This window comes from Microtus pennsylvanicus, chromosome 8, assembly GCF_037038515.1.
Source record: "Microtus pennsylvanicus isolate mMicPen1 chromosome 8, mMicPen1.hap1, whole genome shotgun sequence".
Lineage (NCBI taxonomy): Eukaryota > Metazoa > Chordata > Mammalia > Rodentia > Cricetidae > Microtus > Microtus pennsylvanicus.
In genome coordinates, this window is record NC_134586.1 from 46,878,963 (window position 1) to 46,898,042 (window position 19,080).

The window sequence follows — 19,080 nt, forward strand, 5'->3', positions numbered from 1 at the left end:
TCTCACCCACTGTGGGTGTTTGTAAGCCCTGTTGATGCTGGCTCCTCTGGTATTCACTAACCCTAAGTCACCATGACCTTGCACGCACCCTCTGGGAGCATCTGTTCCCGTTGGATTAGTACACAAGAGAATTTCAAATTTAAACTCACTGCACACACTTCAGCTAGAGGCAGCTAGCAACATTTGTCTCCCGTTTCAAATCTTATCAGCTGGCTTGAAAGCGAGTCATTATTTCAAGCCGCCGTCTTACCTGTGTAAGCCGAACCGGGTTTGCTTGCCTCATGTTGCAGATGGACTCGCGCCCCTCCCCCCTCCCCCATCACCCCATTTTATACCATCTGTGCCCTGTGCAGTCTGGGACCCCTTCACATCTGGCTACAAGCTGGTGTAATGCCCTTCCTTTTGATCTGGTCTCATCTAGTGATTTGCTCAGTATTTTTAAGGTCAGACTGAAAACTTTTTCTGTTCTGGTTATTTTTGATTTTATATCTCTGTGTGTTTGATGTTCAGATACATGTGAAAGTTGCTTCTATGAGCCAGTAATTTTTATTCCAGCCTTTTGCAGCGATAAGGTAAGTTGAGCCTGTGTTCTTCTCACTCAAAAATGTAGTGATTTATATGTTTGGTGCAAATGTTTATTCATACCAGAGTCTTTGCTGTTTTTGCATCTGGGACTCTATTGCTATGGATTTATTATAGTCCTTCTTTTTTTCAAGAAAAAAATTAGAGCGTGCTTAAGAGTTACTGCATCTCGGGACTTGATGTCGAGATATTTCCTCATCTATTGCCACTAATTCTTACTCTGGATTTGGGTTCTTGTCATTTAAAAAAAATACCTTTTCATCTTCTGGGTTTAAAATCTCACGCAGTTGCATTATCTTGATCTTAACCGTGTTTCAGATATATGTATGGCGGTTGTCCTAACCCTGGTTGTTCCAGCACAGCTCTCTAACAGACAGCTGTGCTGTGCTTGGAGCTCCTTCCCAGTGCCCAGCCTGTAGCAGAGTCTCTGGCTCCTGGTTTCTGGTGTTTGAAATGAACGCGCTTGCCAGAGGACTCACCTTGGCCTTGTGGAAAACATTTTGCATATTCAAATTCCTTTTTGAACCTTTTATTCAGGAGAGCTTAAGTACCTTAAGTCTACTACTTGGGTGGTTCAGGTGTCCCACCTAAGGAAGAAGGAATGTATCGATTCTTTCTTTCTGGTTGTATAATACATCCCTTTAGAGCAAACAGAACCACCTGAAAACTCTTGTATCTTCCATTCATCTTTACGGTCTTACAGTAGGAGCAAGCAATTCAAGAATATGCATGTGATGCCCAATTAATTTTAACACAGCGAATTTAATGAAATCTGTGAGGGGCAGGGCACAACACAGAAGACTTTAAAATGTCGTACTGCCTCCTCATATTGGAGTCTGATTCCGGTGGCTGTGCGTGCTCTGTTGACGTTAGCATCTAGTGGGTATGGATGTACTTTTGGAACTTGCTGTTGCTCGTTCTGTTAGTACAGGCACTGCCTTCCCACCTTACATACCGTGTTTAGGAGGCTAAGACCATACATGCATGCCTTTTCTTTCTCAGTGATTCTTTCAGTGTGATGATTACTGTTGAGAAAACAAAACAAAAGAAAAGAAACTTTTAAATGCTTCCACTAGTGAACGCACTAAAAAAATGTCTGGAATCCTTACAGGCTGATGGGTCTTTTGTTATAGGAAGAAAAGAAAACAGTAGCTTTTACAAGGCTCAGCAAGTTCAAATATATATCATCGAAATATATTTCTATTTCCCATCATCTGGCTAGGCTACGGTGCTGACTAGCTTATTTCTTGCCAGAGAAAATAAGTTTAAATCATAAGCATATTTAACTAGCAAGCATAAATCATAAGCTTTTCTAACCGTAAGCATGCTGAACTCTGCACAGTTTGTACAGATGGCGTGGTTGCCTCTGTACCCCTCCCCACGGTGAGGATGTGGACAAGCTCCTACTCCCCAATTTCCTGTGCAGCTCAGGGAACTGAAACCATTTGTTTTACTGTGCATACAGGATTCTATAAAGTCTGGACCCAGAGCAAGGTTTAACATGATCCTCCTTTCCTACTGAAGAGTGATGGGGGTGAAGATGGACTCTCTTTGGAAGCTGTATCCCAAAAGTACCCAAGTGACAAAAGATAAGATGCTAGCTAGTTTTTTGAATGCGTCTTCTTTAAGAAAAAAAAAAATGGCTCGGAGGTTTATGGGCTTCAAAGAGCAACTTCCAGGAGGTTGACTTGATGGCAGCTCTTTTAGACTCTGCATACAAAATTCTGCTTGTGTTTTGTAAGCCCTGGCTGACCCTATGATTCAGTGTCTGGGCAAAGTTCAATATGCCTTGGCTGTAGGGTAGCTGCATTTCTATGCTCACACATATAGTGTCTGTAATAATATTAGCGTGTATTGAGTGGCTTCCCATCTAAGCACACAGATGACTCCCCATGCTATTACTTCCATTTTCTGTGTGTGGAAGTGGAAGCTAAGGCAGGTGGAGGAACTTGCCCAGGGTCTCACAGGGAGTGCACTGCAGAGCTCAGATGTGTCTTCATTGTTCTCCCTAGTTCCTATGGCTTTAGTTTGTTCTAATGCTAGGACCTTGATAGAAGTTGAAGATTCCCAAAGGCAAGAAGTTTGAGATTCCTTATGCCTCCCCCCCTTTTTTTTTGGATCTGTAGCTTTAGGAAAAAGATGGAAACATTGCTGGCCTTCTAAAATGTTCTCTTTACAGATGGGGCAATGATCCAGAGGCATGAAACATGTGCTTAAGGTCACGTGAGCAGTTTGTAGAAGGGCCACCACTGGATCCCAGAACCTTTGCTGCAATGCCTTACCCCCTCTCCCCTCCAAAAGTACACATTTTCTCACCTGTTTTTTGCAGCAGATCCTTGTGAGCAAGTCAGTCTTGAAAATAGTTTCCATCCCGGGCCCCCTCCATGCACTTGCTTATTTTCTCAAGGTTTTAACGGGGAATTAAAAACACTTACATCCGAAGCTTGCTTCTCTGTCTCACTTATTGAGTGCCCAATCTGTAGACACACATGCCTAACACTCTTCTCCGGAGAATGTACAAGAATAACACGTTTGACTGCTGTGGATGGCAGGTGAAAAAGAATTACTGCTGTAGCGTGTAGGCCCTTAAACATGTTCACGGCCAACTCAGGATTATCCCGGCACAGATGGATCAGGCAAAACTCACTTCCCACTGTTCACTGGTGACCTTTAGCTGTTTGTGTTTGTGAAGGCTTCTATAGAAGCCTAGACAGGAGAACGGAGATGCTACAGCTTGATTCCTTGACCAGAGGACCAGGGTCCTGATTCAGGTTTTAGCGGCTTTCCCGCTTAGGAGAGTCTCTGAATTAAACCCGCCTGGGATGCACAACTTGGCCTTGGTTGTGAGCTGTCAGAAAGCAAAGGGGATGTAATGCAGGGAACTCAATTATTGGGTTCAGATCCTATTAGCTGGTGCCTAGAGCAAGTTTCTCAACTGTTCTGAGTCACAGTTTCCTCATCTTTAGGAAGGAGAAGGGAATTGCTTTGAGACAACATAGGAAGGGGGCAACTGGGGGCTCTGCACTGGGTAGAGGATTAGCAGGAAGCCCTTCCCTGGGGTCGTCCCTGTGCTGAGAGTGGCTGATACAGGGAGACTTGCTCACTTGACGCTGGAGGTGCCCGCCCAGCTTCCCTGGTTAGGATACCACAAGAGCCTTTGGTACTCTGCCCAAACTTACTGACCACTGTGCCTCGTCATGCCATCTAGGCAAAAGCAAATTGTCCCCTTCATTGGGTTCGGCGTACCTGCTTACCGAGCTGATTTGCCATGAGTAAGTTTAAAACGTAAATAAACTTTCCAATCAATCACTTTTCCAACAATATTATTGGCACTTCTGTGAACTATGCAAAGGAAGTGCAGTCTATAAAAAGGTTTTCTAGGCTGAAGAAATTCATGGTGACATGGAAGCTCCATCCGTATTGTCCACTGTGAATTATAGGCACCCAAATGTGTAAGGTAACTGTTGGACAGTCTCAAGGGTTCTTTGTATTATGCAAATGTTATTATTCTCATCACCATTGTGTACGTGTGGAGGGGTATGCATGCATGTACGTGCGGAGACTAGAGGCCGCCTTAGGTTAGTTCCCAGGAGCTGTCCGCCTTGGTGTTTGGAGACAGGGTCCTTTATTGGGACATGAGACTGGCCCCCTGGACTTGTCCTTTGCTGCTTGTCCAACGTGTACAACTACTCACGGCTTTGGTTGTGTGTACTGGAGATCGAACTGAGGTCAGAAAACAAGACATTTATCGACCGAGCCCTCAATGCCCAGGCTCCTGCTTGCATTTATTCTAGTCACGGACGGCTTAAAGGAAAGCTGGTGGGCACTTGTATGGCATATTTCTGTATGCTATATTGACTCATTCCCTCATGAAGTTTGCTGGTCAGCTGTAGTGTGCCAGGCCCAGAAGACACAAACCTACACAGCACATCCTCTCGACTTGGTGGAGCTTAGAATTTCGAGAGAGATCATTAAAATGGGGCCACTAGACCTAAAGAGGGGGAAGAAATGAACTCAAACATTGAGTTCCCACATGTGGCCTACAGTACAGACTCACTGAAACATTTGGATGTTGTCAGAAGCAAAGTTTACTTTTGTTTTTGATTCAAAATATCCTTAGCTTTCTAAAGCTGAGTGAATCCACTAAGCTCCTTATTATTTTAAAATTCTCTAATAACAGTTTAGACACTGGAGTCAGTAACCACAAAGGCTGTTTGTAATTTGTTGGCACTTCCCAGACCTCTTTAAAAGCCGAGCAAGCCCCTGACTTTTGCTCCCTAATTCACTGGGTCTTTATGTATACACCTGAGGGTAACAGTCATAAAAAGACCCATGCACCAGCACGTTAACTGTGGGGTTCTTGCGCTGTGGAATGTATCAAGATGGCTTACTCTGTAATTTTTAAAAGCCCTGTAACTTCTTATAAACCATCTATAGCACCTGAACAAGAAATATGACGCTAAGACCAGGCTTAAATATCTCAGGGCCACTACCTTATGCGTTTTCAGCAAATCAGGAACTCCACTAAGTGCCGGTTAACAAGACCAGAGCTTCGTAAATGAGCATCTGCCCCGTGACCCAGCGGGAGACCCCTTCCATATTCATTCCGGAAGCGCTGGCTGACCCCAGTTCGGCACTATGGCTCTCCCGCTCTCCGCGGGCTTTTAAGATTGGCTGGAGGTCGCATCCCACCACCCCTAGGCTTTGCAGTATCTTCACATGTACGGGGCCTAGGAAGCCCTGTAGCCCTGCTCACTCTCTTTTAACAAAGACAGCAAAAGGGAACCTTTCCCAGGGAGAAGCCCACTTAGAACACTCGTGTGGAAAAGGTTTTGAAAGTAAAAGCGGCAGCATCGGTGTGAGCAGGCTGTTGTGCCTCCGTGCACTATTCCCTGGGACACCACCACTGAGTCCCCTCCTGACCTGGGCCTCCAGCCCAGCTCCATCCTTCCACTTCAAAGGCTTGGCTCTGAGCGGATCACACATTTTGCTTGATGACAAATTAATCAAACTTGATTTCTTGGATGAGATAGATACTAAAGAGCTACAACTCCCTGCGGGCCCCGAAAGTCAATACGGCCCTTCTGGCTCCGATTAGAGTAACAAAAGGATATCTGAGAGCCATCTTCCTCCCGGCCTGGGCTGAGGGCTGGAGCTGAAAGGCAACGGGGCTTGTAAAGGAGAAGGGCCTTATTAAAACACATTTCAGCTGTGGCCAAGTGCATGGCGAGCCCTCCTGATGACTTTGAGAGATGCCCACCTCGTCTCAGGAGCAGCGTTTCCGCTTCAAGCAACCTAGAGGAAGCAGTATATTAAGCGTCTGAAATGTTTATGGATCGCCCCCTTTTATGTTCCTGCCGTGAAGATGAGTTTAAAAAAAGAAAAGAAATCGGCCTGGGAGATCTGGCAAATGTTAGAGATAGCTCAAGTTTGGATAAGTAAATTTACTTCCATGGGGGTTAAAAAAAGAAACTCCCAGCGTCCAGGGAATTATTTATGTACCTGTGAAGGCAGGCCTGGGACAAGGTGAAGTGGTGAGCGTCAGAATGCAATCATTGCAGCCCACTCACGTGAGGGAGCAGAGGGAGCCTTCTGCTAAATCGGGGAGCACAGGATTTCAACGCAAACCCCTCTCAGCAGCTTTGTCTTCCGCCTGTTCCGTGGAGCATCCAAGGACATCGCTTGCCTCCTTCGTGTGATTGCTCTGTGGTCTATATTTAGAAGAATCGCTGCTGCACAGAATATGGTCCCCTGACTGCTCTGGGGGTGCTTTATGCCCTTTCCCAGAAGACTTCAGAAAAGGGGTTCCTACCTTCACTGCACACGGCAGTGAAGAGTCCATAGGTGGTCCCTGTAATAAGCAGATAGACTGCACCGGCCTATGTCAGAGCGGGTTCCTGTTATACAGGACTGACTTGAGGGTAGCCAAACCCTTGTCAGCAGCAGGCACAGGCGGGCAGGGGTACTCCGGGGATGATTGAGAACCCTGAAGGAGGCAGTGAGGTCCCAAGGACCCCATGCTTCTCATTCCTGACATTTGTCTTGAAGATCTTTCCCCCAAGTATCTTTCTGCTCGCAACTGCAGTGCCCAAGATGTTTGTACCACTCCAGGATGCTTAATAACTTAAAGCTGTGTTTTAGATTCAAACAAAGAGCAAAATACATGGAGTTCTGCCTCCCTCTCCCTGCGAACTCCTCCAGCACCATCTTGCCTGGTTCTCTGACATGTGCACTCTGTGCTGTGGCCACCCAGCCCTGTGTCCCTCTGGAGCTCTGGTCTGGATCCCCCACCTGTGTGCCCTTAAGGAGACCCTGGGGAGAGTCAAGAGCCTCCCACCGCAAGCCTGTTCTGCACTCTCTAATGGGGAGCATCCTTCCTTTCTTCCAATGGGTTTTCTTCTCCAATGGGTTTTCCTGTGGCCTCCACCATGACCCCTGACCTGTTCTCCATGATGTATATGACTTTGTCAGTGTGGTCCTGAACATATCATTCACAGCCCTTCACAGAGCTGGTTGGTGGCAAACAGAGGCACCAGCTTTTCGCCAAGCTCTTCACAGATCCCACCCAGGTGAGCGGATCAGTTTCTGACTGGGGAGATCAGCGTCTCCCACACTCTCTAGACTCTTGTCTTGTGAGGTCTTATGATGGGGGTCGGGTGCACTACCTGGCTTCCTGTCTGTAAGAGGAACAAGGAGTGACACCATCATGGAAGGTGAGAGGAATTAAAAACCCGTGGAGGCCTTAAACCAACTCCTCTGAGCTGGCCTTGCAAGTCTGAGAATCAGCATCTTGGTAGCATAGTTCACTGGTCACAGTCCACCTAGGTGTTAGCTACAACTGGTTATTTTAAACTCATATTCTGAAGCAGGGTCCAGATACTAGCACCCTTTTCCCACAAAAAGTCCTTTTTTAAGGATAAAAATACTACATGATAGTTCTTCCCATTACAAACAATAGCCACGGCTAACATCACATGTACTCCCCCGCCTCACCCCCTCCCCCACACCGCAAAATGTTAAAATCAATTTCTACGCTATTGTGATATATGTGGTTGAAACTCCAGCATTCAGAAGACTGAGGCAGGAGGTTCAAAAGGTCAAAGCCAGCCTGGACAGTCTAGGAGATTCTGGCTCAACAATCAGAATGTATGAAAAAATAAATAAATCCAAAGTGATAGTCAGAGGAAGCAACAAGCCCTGTGACTATGGAAAGATGTGGGAGGCCCAGTGCAAGACATCAGATGGGCCACTAAAGACGATAGATAAAGAGATAGATAGATGTAACACCCGATTCTGTGTTACCCCCTCGGTACAGTTTGCGCGCCACTGTACCGTATGTGAGTAGGGCAAGGGCCTGGAGATTGAACGAACACACAAAGAGACCTGGGTCATTTGAAAGGAGATCAGCCGAATGCCATTCATTCAACCTTGGGGAAATCCTTATATACCTAGCTGCTGCACAAGGATTTCAGGTGGGACATTACCACACCAAAGATGGAGTCAACAATGCCCTACAGCTAATCACCAGGCGGGGCAGGGGGAGCACAGGAACAAACAGAATGCTTTAGTTAGCTGACCAGAAACTGTCCTCAAGATGAACCCCAGGAACAAGGGCAGACCTGGGCTCTACAGATAGATAGAGAGGTAGATAGGTAGATAGGTAGATAGGTAGGTAGGTAGATAGATAGATAGATAGATAGATAGATAGATAGATAGATAGATAGATAGATAGATAAAAAGGACTAGGTTGAGGTGGCGATGAGGCCTTGTCCAGGTGAGCCTGCGGACATAGTTTATTAGCAAAAACCTGTCTCCTCCCCACTTAAGATGTTCTTTACTGGGAAGGTAGCCATTATGTTTCCTGTCAGGGAGTAGGGTGTCTCCTGCACACCCAGAAGGCTGCCTGGGCTCCACAGACAGAGTCTCCGAGAGTAGTGAAGTCACCCTTAGAAGGTGGCATTCTTTATCTTCCCAGGGTTGGAAAACTGTTGGTCCTGAGGCTTCATCAGAGGGTGCTCAGTTTAACTCTAGGGAGTCTTGTCACTGTTGTGATGCAGAGCGGTCCTGCAGAGCGGTCTATGATTCTTGTGTTGATATGGCAGAGTCCTGCCTGAGGCACAGTGGGAGTTTCTGCTTCTTGAGTATGCGTCAGATTCCTGGAGTAGAAAATGGGGGTTAAAAGCTTTGATTTCTCTCTCTCTCTCTCTCTCTCTCTCTCTCTCTCTCTCTCTCTCTCTCTCTCTCTCCTTTTTGTTCTGCTAAATAGGCTGTTGTGTCTCTTTGCTCATGGGATGGGGGAGGCTCAGCAGCCCTAGGATGTCAATCAAAATGAAAAAACTAAGATTGATGGGCATCAGGAGTCCTCAGGACTAAATCAATGGGAATGTTCTCCGGTGCCAGTAGCATCGCTGGCTTCGGACCGTGCCCTGGCCTGGTTCTAACAAGTCTCCATAGTCCCTTTATGGGGATATTTTATTTAGTTTTAAACCTCTTTTAAAACCTCATGTGTTACAGACAAATACACGTAATTAGTTCAAAGCCTGAACTGTTGGAGAACAGAATGTATTTGTCTGTGACAGTACAGGTTTTAAAAGCAGATCCTGTTAGAAGTGACAGATTTCCTATCTCTGATTTTTCTTACTTGCATTGTAAGAAGTTCACAATAGGTGACAAGTGTCTATTTTTAGCCGCTGTGGCAATGCGCTGCTTCATTTTTAGCAGGTAAATAAAGCCCAGGAACATGGGGTTCTTTGTAAGTCACCTCTCTTGTGCTTCCCATCAGGATGTGCGTGGATGACCTCAGCAGCATTGCGTACAGAGGTCACTAGGGGCTGCCTGGCACTGTACTGGCTGATGTGGTCTTAGGAGAACCAAAACAGTGGAACCCTTGAGACCCGTATTAAAGGCTGGCGTTATGTTAGGGAGTGAGCTTTCTCGGGGGCTCAGGTGGAGGCCCCTCATTGCTTTTAGGCCACCTTCTTCCTCCCAGGGCTTCCATGACAGGTTTCTAAGACCCAACTGAAGCTGGTCCTCTAAAGACACTATCTGCACCGCCCTCCACTCCTGTCCTGTTATAGGCCCAGGCCCAGCAATGGCTTTTCTTAGAGCACTTGCAGTTCCCTGCCAACCCTCTCTGACCTTTGTCTACCCAGGGCTTCCTAATTCTCCCTTTGAAATATTCAAGGCAGCTGGGAAGGAGGCCAGAAGCCCAGCGTCCCTTCTTCTGTAGTTTGGGCTAGAGAGGAGAGGACCCTTGTTCAAGGTCACAAACCAGATGAGCTCAGAGCAGCATTTACTCCCATCTCTCGGCCACCGCACTTCTCCACACACAACTATGATTATACATCTGCCCAGGAAGCGCATCTCTGTATGCTGTACTCTGCTTTTATTTTCAGAACTGAATTTATTCTGAGGATGAATTTTTCACTTATTTTTTTACAAGTTCGGAGGCAGAGGTAGGCGGATCTCTGTGAGTTCGAGGCCAGCCTGTTCTACAAGAGCTAGTGCCAGGACAGGCTCCAAAGCTACACAGAGAAACCCTGTCTTGAAAAAACAAAAACAAAATTTACAAGTCTCGAATTGCTAGCTTGTAACATTGGGGATAAGAGAAGGGAGGGCCACTGTGAACATCTTTACCATAACAGTACTTTGTTGTAAGAGATCCTGACCCCCAAAAGCAACTAAGACTCTCATTTAAAAAAAAAAAAAAAAAAAAAAAAAAAACGAAAAAAAAAAAACAAAGGGCCGGGCTGTGGTGGTGCATGCCTTTAATCCCAGCACTAGGGAGGCAGAAACTCACGGATCTCTTTGAGTTCCAGGCCAGCCTGGTCGAAGGGGCGAGTTCTAGGACAGCCAGGGCTACTCAGAGAAACCCTGTCTCAAAACAAATAAACAAACAAACAAAAAACAAAACCAAAAAGACAAAAAGAGAAAAAAGGTTTTTGACCTAAGTGTGAAGGGCTCTGCTCTGCATGTTCCCTGGTTCATCATCCTTAGCTTGACTCCCGTGCCTGCCTTGGCGTTACTCTATCTAGTTCCTAAGGAAACCGTGCTGCATGACCGCATCCTTCGGACCGTGTTCTGCTAGCTCCCGACTCCTCCAGTCCTCCTTTTCGTATACAGTGTTGTACACTTGTGTATATATGTACACACACTCTCTCTTATTTTAAAGAGATGGGCTGGCTCTTGACTCAAAGAATCAATATTTTAATCCATAGATGAACTTTCCCTCTGTTTGTGCTTGAAAGCCGCACAGGACACCCATGTCCCTGGCTGTATTTTTTAGGGGAATTTTTTTCTAGGAAGGAATCAGAAATGTAAAAGAAATACAACTATGAGAATGGGGTGGCTGGTGTCCTGGCTCACCTCACCTCGGCTTCGTCCAATGGAGGAGCAGGCTTGTGAAGAAAAAAGGGAAATCCGTCCATGATGAATTTTCTAGTATAATTTTTTTTTCTGTAGTCAAATTTGGTATTGAATATTCACCAGCTAGATTTCAAGAAATGCTACCTTCTTATAAGTGCCGGAAGGAGACAGCGACTTCGAGTTGGGTGGGAGTGAGTGCCCAGCATCCGAGGAACCAATAGCCTAGCCCGTATGCTTCAGGCTTGGCTTTCAAGCCATTTTCCCTCACCTTGTGCCCCCCACTTGCCTTCCTGGGGACTGGCCCTTCTTGCTGGCTTTTGCTTGTGTTTGCTGGAGAGGGAAAACATCACCAAGACATCTGCAGAGTCTCCAGGCTTTGAAGTATCCACAGGAAGCTGCAGCAGAGAGCGATCCAGAGTTTCTCTGTTGCTGGATGGCTTGTTTGTTTGGTTTAGTGTTACAGCAGCTGCTAGTGCAGCCGGAACCGTGGCCTGGCACCGCCGGAAACTAAAGTGCCCTCATATCTCCCTTCATTTCTCTACCCAAAATAAATAAGGGCCTTTAAATCTTCTTCTTCTTCTTCTTCTTCTTCTTCTTCTTCTTCTTCTTCTTCTTCTTCTTCTTCTTCTTCTTCTTCTTCTTCTTCTTCTTCTCCTTCTCCTTCTCTTCCTCCTCCTCCTCCTCCTCCTCCTCTGCCTTTTCCTTCTCCTCCTCCTCCTCCTCCTCCTCCTCTGCCTTTTCCTTCTCCTCTTCCTCCTCCTCCTCCACCTCCTCTTCCTTCTCCTCCTCCTCCTTCTCCTCCTCCTCTACCTCCTCTTCCTTCTCCTTCTTCTCCTCTTTCTCCGTCTCCTACTTCTTCTCCTCCTTCTCTGCAATTCAAAGGAAAGGAAAAATTGAAGCCCATGTGGAGAGAAATGTTCCATTGTCCCTTGTTCATGTGGACATGCAGGGCTTCATATGCTTTTCAAGTATACATGTGTGTTTTGAGCACCCCCATGTATGCAGCCCTGAAGAGCTTACAAAGGGTAGCCTCACATGTTCTTTCTAAAAATGTTAGTTCTCACTCTGTGGTTTGAGTGTGAAGTGTCCCTCACAGGCTCATGCATCTGACACTTGCTCTCCAGGCCCGGTAGCTAACTCCTGCTGGACAGGCCAGATTGACATAGCTACAGTGTCTGCCCTGCCGTATTAGACTGAAAACCTCGGGCTTTCAAATTGTTTCTCTCAGCTATTTCACCACAGTGAAGAAAATCATGAATACTTCTGTGTTGCAGGTAAACTGACTGGGCAAGAGTGGGAAGGACCGTTCCTAGATCCCCAGCCTAAGGGTGGGCCATCACAGGGCTCTGGCTTCATAGGGAGAGCTCTCCAAGCCAGGGGACATTTCTTCCAGTTTCCTGGAGGCAAAGTGATCCTGTACTGAGCCATACCCCCCTCCCAGTGCCCTCATATTGTGGAGTAAGTTGCCTCAGGGTGCACAGGACAAACTAGAAACAAGGAATTACATGGTGATTAAAATATAATAATAACTTAGTCTTGCTATGAATTGTGTGTATTAATTAGCCTGCTTAATCCTCATAGGAACCTTCTTTAATCAGAAAGATGAAGTGACTTGCCCATGGTGACTTAGTAGGATTCATTGCAGGCATCTTGACCCCACGCCCACCCCACCATCCCTTGTCCAATCCGCGAAAAGCCAACGCATTTAGAAAGCATCGGGACCGCAGTCTGAAACAGGCTGCCTGTCTCCCAAAGTGGGATCCTTTTGTTCCAACCATGCCAAAACAGGCCATTTCTACCTCAGTGCATAAAACTGCCTTATGTATAAAATTGCAATAGAGCCCGTGGGGGGTTGGCTTGATGGTGCCTAGCCGGGGAGGGCTTGGGAAAGAGGCCCTGCTGGCGTTTGCAGTCTGCCTCCAAGGAGCCAAGGGGTCTTTTCTGCCCTTCTCACTGAGGTATCTTCAGCTCTTGTCAGATGGGGAAGTTGAATACTAGAAAGGCCAGAGTATGTTACCCAGGGGTGACAATGTGCTCTAAAAAGAGCTTGCCTTACGATATGGTCTCCACACAGTGATATACCCAGGATGACACTGGCACACTGGGGGAAGAACTGGGGTTCCCACTTGATATTTGAGGTCCAACCCCCCATTACCACAGCACCTTAGCCTCACGCTTTTCCTTTCCTCTTCTTTAGCAACTGAGAGAAGTTACCACCCACTGTCCTCGCAGGAATTTATAAAGATTAATTGGATAATCTCAGAATAGTTCTTTGAGCCACATGCAGAGGAGGTGCCATCGAGAAGAACAAAGGAAAATAACAATAATAATTATAATATTTAAAAGTATTTATGAAAGTCTCTGTGGGGGCAATTAAGAGGAGACCAGCTTATACTTGTAGAAAACTCACAAGTTGAAGAGCCAGCTGTAGCCGCTTCCACGGGCTGGCTGGTGGGGTGAGAATGATGGGATACCGGAAGGAAGTGCAGGTGCCACGCTGTGGGGCCCTTGGAGCTGCAAGCTGAAGCCACTCTTTGGCCTGTACCAAAAGAACCTGTGGGCCCGGATGAGGCCTGCATGGGGTAGCACCTGTCACTGTCTGGGGCTGCTTGCCACCAACGCAGCAACTTCCAAAGACTGCAAAGAGCCCTGGCCTCGGCGAGCCCTGGTGTGTGAGTGATAATCAGTCACTTGCCTAGTCACCCCAGGGACAGACAGTTCCTGCTGCTTCACTGGGGCACCTAAAGGGACCCCATCACTTTTCTGTGTAGAGGTTTGTGTTTGGCATGAAGGGGCTGGCTGTGGCTGAGCTCTTGGGGTCAGGGGATCTCCTAGCTGAGGTCCCTGACTATTAACGTCTGGTCTACTGTTTGCAGGGTGGCCTTGATTAGCTAAGCAAGATGTTCTCTCCACAAAGCCTTTGACCTTCCAGACCAGCTTTCTTGCTCACACACCCAGGCACATTCAGCTTCGGCAACTCTGTGTGAATTCACAACATTGCTTTCCTCCCTCCCTCTGTCCCTCCTTCCTTCTTTCCTTCCTCCTCACACATTCCCTTCCCCACCCTCAATTCTCTCTCTCTCTCTCTCTCTCACTTCCTTTCTACGCACAGATAGCCGGTTGTGCTGTGGGAAAGCCTGAGTTCAGATCTAAGCCCCTAGGCGAACCCTTAGTAACATTCCTATGTCTTTCAACTTGATTTTCTGCTCATACCAACCCGTGACCAGCCCCTGTCCCCACCAAGTGTGCATGGAGCCAGGACTACCCCACAACAGGGGTGCTCCAAATAGCAGAAGTTGCCGGGCATCTGCTCAGAATTCAAGGCCTCAGAATCTGGTTTCAGTCTCCGTGTGATGCTGATGTTGATCTCTGAGCCACATACAAAATGCCACATCCTAGGCTACCTTTGGAATTAGCAATGCTCTGGTCACCCCAAGTGAGGTCTCTATCTATTCCTGCTCCTCTTCAGGAAGTGTGACTGCCCGATCCCCTACTCCTATGGAAGCTGTCTCTTACCCTGGGTGACTCCTTCATACTCAAATGCTCAGAGCTAAGGGAGAAGCAGTAAACAAAAGCTGTAGACTGCCTTAGAGGGTATGATACAGGATCTGTTGAGACCACCACCTGAGTATCATGTTCCCAGTGGTTGGGCCGTTGTAACTTTCGATAGATTCTACCTCCCAAGAGACTCTGTGTGTGAGTGTAAATATCACACAGCTTGGATATGGAGGTCAGAGGTCAACATCGAGTGGCTTTCTTAGTCATTCCCTACCTTATTTCTTGAGGCAAGGTCTCTCATTAAACTGGTAACTCACTGGTTCAGCTAGACTGGCTGCCCAGCAAGTCCTAGGGACCCTCCTGTCTTCACCTCTGTAGCCTACTGTTACCAGCACAGGGCAGTACACCTTGCTGAGTACTGGGGACTCAGGTCCCCATACTTGGATGACAAACATCAACTAAGCTATCTCCAAACTTTTAATAAAATATTTTATTTGTTTGTTTGTTTGAGACAGGATCTCTCTACATAGCCCTGGCTGTTTTGGAACTCACTACATAAACCAAGCTGGCCCTAGACTCAGAGAGATCGCCCTCCCTAAGTGCTGGATTAAAGATGTGTGCCTAGCTTGATAGGATTTTTGTTTTTTATTTATTTAGTTTTCATATATGTGGTTTTTTGAGACAAGCTTTCTCTATAAACAGCCTTGGCTATCCTGGAACTCGCTTTGTAGACCAGGCTGGCCTTGAACTCATAGAGTCCCACTTGCCTCTGCCTCTCAAGTTGCTGGGATTAAAGGCAGCGAGCTTGACTGTTGATAGGATATTTTAAAGAAAGAATGTTGCTGCTCTTGCAGAAGACTGGAGTGTAATCCTCAGCAGCCTTGTTGGGTGGCTCACAACTGCCTGTAACTCCAGTTTCAGGAGATCATCTTCTTCTTGTCGCCAAGGGCATGCACACACATTCACGATGCACATACATGCATGTACATAAATAAAAAGCAAATAAATCTTTTTAAAAAAGAAATATTAGTGATATGAATTTGATATTGAATCTTTTCACACATTCCCTCCCTCATCCCCAGAGTTTACACAATTCCAGTTCACTGTTAAGAATGCCGGGACCTAAAGACAGTGTCAGGATAACTCATACTCAGGAAGACAGGCTGCACCCAGGCCCACTCGATTCGATTCTGCAGCTGACAGTGCAGACCACTCCTTCATAAGTGAGAAAAATCATTTCTATGTATGAGCTCCGATGGCATAATTAAAACCTTCCCATCCACCACTGAGCACATGTTTGCCTCTTAATGAAACCTCAAGGGTGGCATTCAAGCCGAGCCGTGACATCTGACATCTGTGACAGAGTGGCATGCTGTGGGAGGGTAGAGCCTTGGTGATGCCTTTTGTGGGCTCTTGGGAGTCTCTCGCTGACACACCCTGCTTGGCAGATAAGTGTTTGTGAGTTCCAAGTGCCTAGATCCACATCCTGGGCCTATATCGTGATTTCATCCTTGCTTGTAGCCTTCATCAACCTCAGTTTACTTACGTGTAGAATGGATCTATCACAGTGTTACACCCAGTCCAGGGTAAACTTTGTGTAATCCTCTCCTGTACATGAGAGCCTTGTTGCAATGTGTACAACAAGGCACATAATATCAAAGAGAGTACTGCAGCCCTTGCTCTAGAAGACTTGGTACCTAATTCTACTGTGAGCTATGGAAACTTGTTTGGTTTTTGTTTTAAAGATTTATTTATTTATTATGTATATAGTGTTCAGCCTGCATGTACGCCTGCACACCAGAAAAGGTCACCCGATCTCATTACAGATGGTTGTAGCCACCATGTGGTTGCTGGGAATTGAACTCAGGAACTCTGGAAGAGCAGGCAATGCTCTTAACCTCTGAGCCATCTCTCCAGCCCTGAAAACTTGTTTTGTTTGGGTTGGTTTTGTTTTGTACTTTTAATTTTGTCTTACATTTATCTTATTTATTTATTTATTGTGTGTGTGTGTGTGTGTGTGTGTGTGTGTGTGTGTGTTATATGCTAGAGTGCTTGGTGGAGGTCTGAGAACAACTTTGGAGGGTTGGTTCTCTCCTATTGTGTGAGTCCTGGGACTCAAACCCCTCCCCACAGCCATCAGACTTCACCACAATTGGCTTTACCCCCTCAATCATCTCACCAGTCCCAGCCTTAAGGCGGGGTTTTGTTTTTGTTTTGTTTTGTGAGACAGGACTGCTTGGATATTCCAAGCTGTCGTTGATTTTATAGTCCACCTGCCTCAGCCTCCTGAGTGCTAGGATTATGGCCACACCCAGTTTATAGGGGTTTAGTCTTTTAACTGATGTAAAATACCAAGGAGTAAGCAAATTGTCCAAGCTGTCAAACTGGCCCAGACATTGCATGGTGATGTCCTAGTGGGGTCCTGATGTGTCTGTGTTGGGCGAGTGGCAGCCCAGCTCATTGTGCTGGGAAGATTTGGTGTTGACAGTGCCTGACTTCACTGGCCTGGGGGTGGGGTCTTGGTTACTTAATAGATCAAACATATTTACCCTTCCTCTATACTTAATGCTTATCAATATGTTTCTGCTTGAGGTTTGCGCTGTCCCCCAGGTTTGCCCCCCCAAGAAGCACCTAATCTCCTTGGGATCCAGCAGGCCCCCTACAGTGTGACTCATGGATTCCAGTCCCCACCCCACAGCTTCCCACAGCCCAGCCACGCCACTATATCAGGGAGTTTTCTAGCTACAGGTTGGTGAAGGTTTCCAGGGCAGGATGTTTACAACCCCTAGAGGAATGGGCAAAGAACCAAGCAGCCCTGCTTGGCAACCCTTGGCTGTTCTCTGCAGCCCAAGGCACTCTGCCAAGCCAGCTCGGGAAGGGAGAACATAGCGAGCGCTGGTGTGCCTTCATTTTACATGGAGCATAATAAAAGTTTGCAGGGTGATTTATTTTTCTAAACAAGAAGATACAATGGGCCCCATCCATTACCCGCACGCTGCTGATAACCCCTGCTGTCTGGCCCAGGATGATCCAAGGTGTTCAGCACGAAGCACGAAGAGGCAGGGAGCACACACGCTCACGGCTCCACAATACCACGATGATGGAGAGTAACTCACGAGGCAAGAAGATTTAATGCTCAGGAAGGATTGTTGCCATCCATACATTTGTCCAAGGGCATTGAAACAGGGGTGGCTTTAATGTTAGGCAATTGACTTCATAGGAAGTGATTATCTATACCCAGGGTTGGTTTCTTATAATTATTATTTTGTATATGGGTGTGTGTGTGTGCGTGCGTGTTTGCATGTGGGTGTGTACATGTGTGTTCGAGTGTGCTTAGAGACCTAAGGCAACCTTGGTATCTCTCCTCAGGAGCTATCTACTTGACTTTTTTGAAGCAGGGTCTCTCAATGGGACCTGGAGCTCATTGATTTGATGAGGCTGGTTGCCTACTGATTGCCAGAGATCCTCCCGCCTCTGCCTCCCCAATGCCGGCTTGTAAGCGCCTTCACATGTAGCCTTTTAAGTGGCTTCTATTCCTTATGTTTGCTTTACTAACTGAGCTGTAAGTTTTACAAAGTGTATTCTTTTCAACTGTCATTACTAAAAGCCTATGGGGCAGACAGGGTGAAAGCAAGCTCTGTAGCTGTCCCCGTGAACATAGGCACCTACATGTATGGGAAACCCAAGGTGCCCAGACACCAGTGCTTTCTTTTCCCTTTCTACCTGGGAAACTGGGTGCTTAGAATGGCAGCTAACCAGGAAATGGAAGCCGTTTTGTTTTGGCTCTAAGTGCCCTTGATAGAGTAGTAAAAATATGCACTTTCTCATTCTAGATGGAGAATAAATGTTACTAATTTCCCAGTTGGTTGGTGATACCATGTATATTCAAATGGATATTAACTTTTAAACAGTGGTGCAAATGGCTTATTTTAGAGCCAGCATTATAATCAGGTATTGATGCTGCTAAATACAAATTCTTTTGAAAATGTTCCAGGTTGGGGATGGAGATGAGTGGTAAAGCTGGAACTTAGCATGTATGAGAGCCCGGATTCCATCCCTAGCACCGCGGAACACATACACAAAACTTGTCCTTCCATCCCAAGGTGTCGAGGTAGTTGTGGACTAAATGAGTGCGTTCAGATGGAGGAGAGCTGCAGCGAGCACTGCGGAGCTGGTCATCTGACCCTTGTCTACGTTGTCTAGGAGATTCTGTGTCTTAAAAGAAGAGGGGCGGCGGAAGTAAAAGCCATTTTGGAATCTAGTAAATGTTCGTTGTTGTTGTTGTTGTTGTTGTTGTTTTTTGGCTATGAAAATATAAGCATTACTGAAGTGACTTCAGAAGGAGCAGCGATTCTCAGCTCTGACCCAGAATAGCCAGCGGTGGGAGCTGCTGGGGCTTGCGCTGTGATGGTCTCATTGGGTGACCCGAGATACGCTGGTTAACCTCCCGGCTAGGCTGTCATTCTTTAGCAAGATGTAAAAGACTTCAGTGGTTTATATGAGGTTTCTACTTTGGATGAAATCCTAAGTCTGGTGGGTAGCAGAAGAGATTTTTGTGAGAGAGATATTACAGCCCCCACTTCACCCCCGCCCCTGCCAACCCAAAGAAACAAACAGAAAAACCAAAATATATGT

General features: G+C 46.6%; 1 protein-coding gene across 1 annotated transcript in view; it reads left to right on the forward strand.

The window, feature by feature from the left end:
- Nucleotides 1-18,676, forward strand: part of Eif4e3 (eukaryotic translation initiation factor 4E family member 3) — a 68,019-nt gene extending 49,343 nt beyond the window's left edge. The window contains exon 7 of the mRNA XM_075983361.1: nucleotides 18,549-18,676. Within this exon, the coding sequence (XP_075839476.1) occupies nucleotides 18,549-18,571 (23 nt within the window). The 3' untranslated portion in view covers nucleotides 18,572-18,676. The remainder of the gene's footprint in view (nucleotides 1-18,548) is intronic.
- The last annotated feature ends 404 nt before the right edge of the window (nucleotides 18,677-19,080 follow it).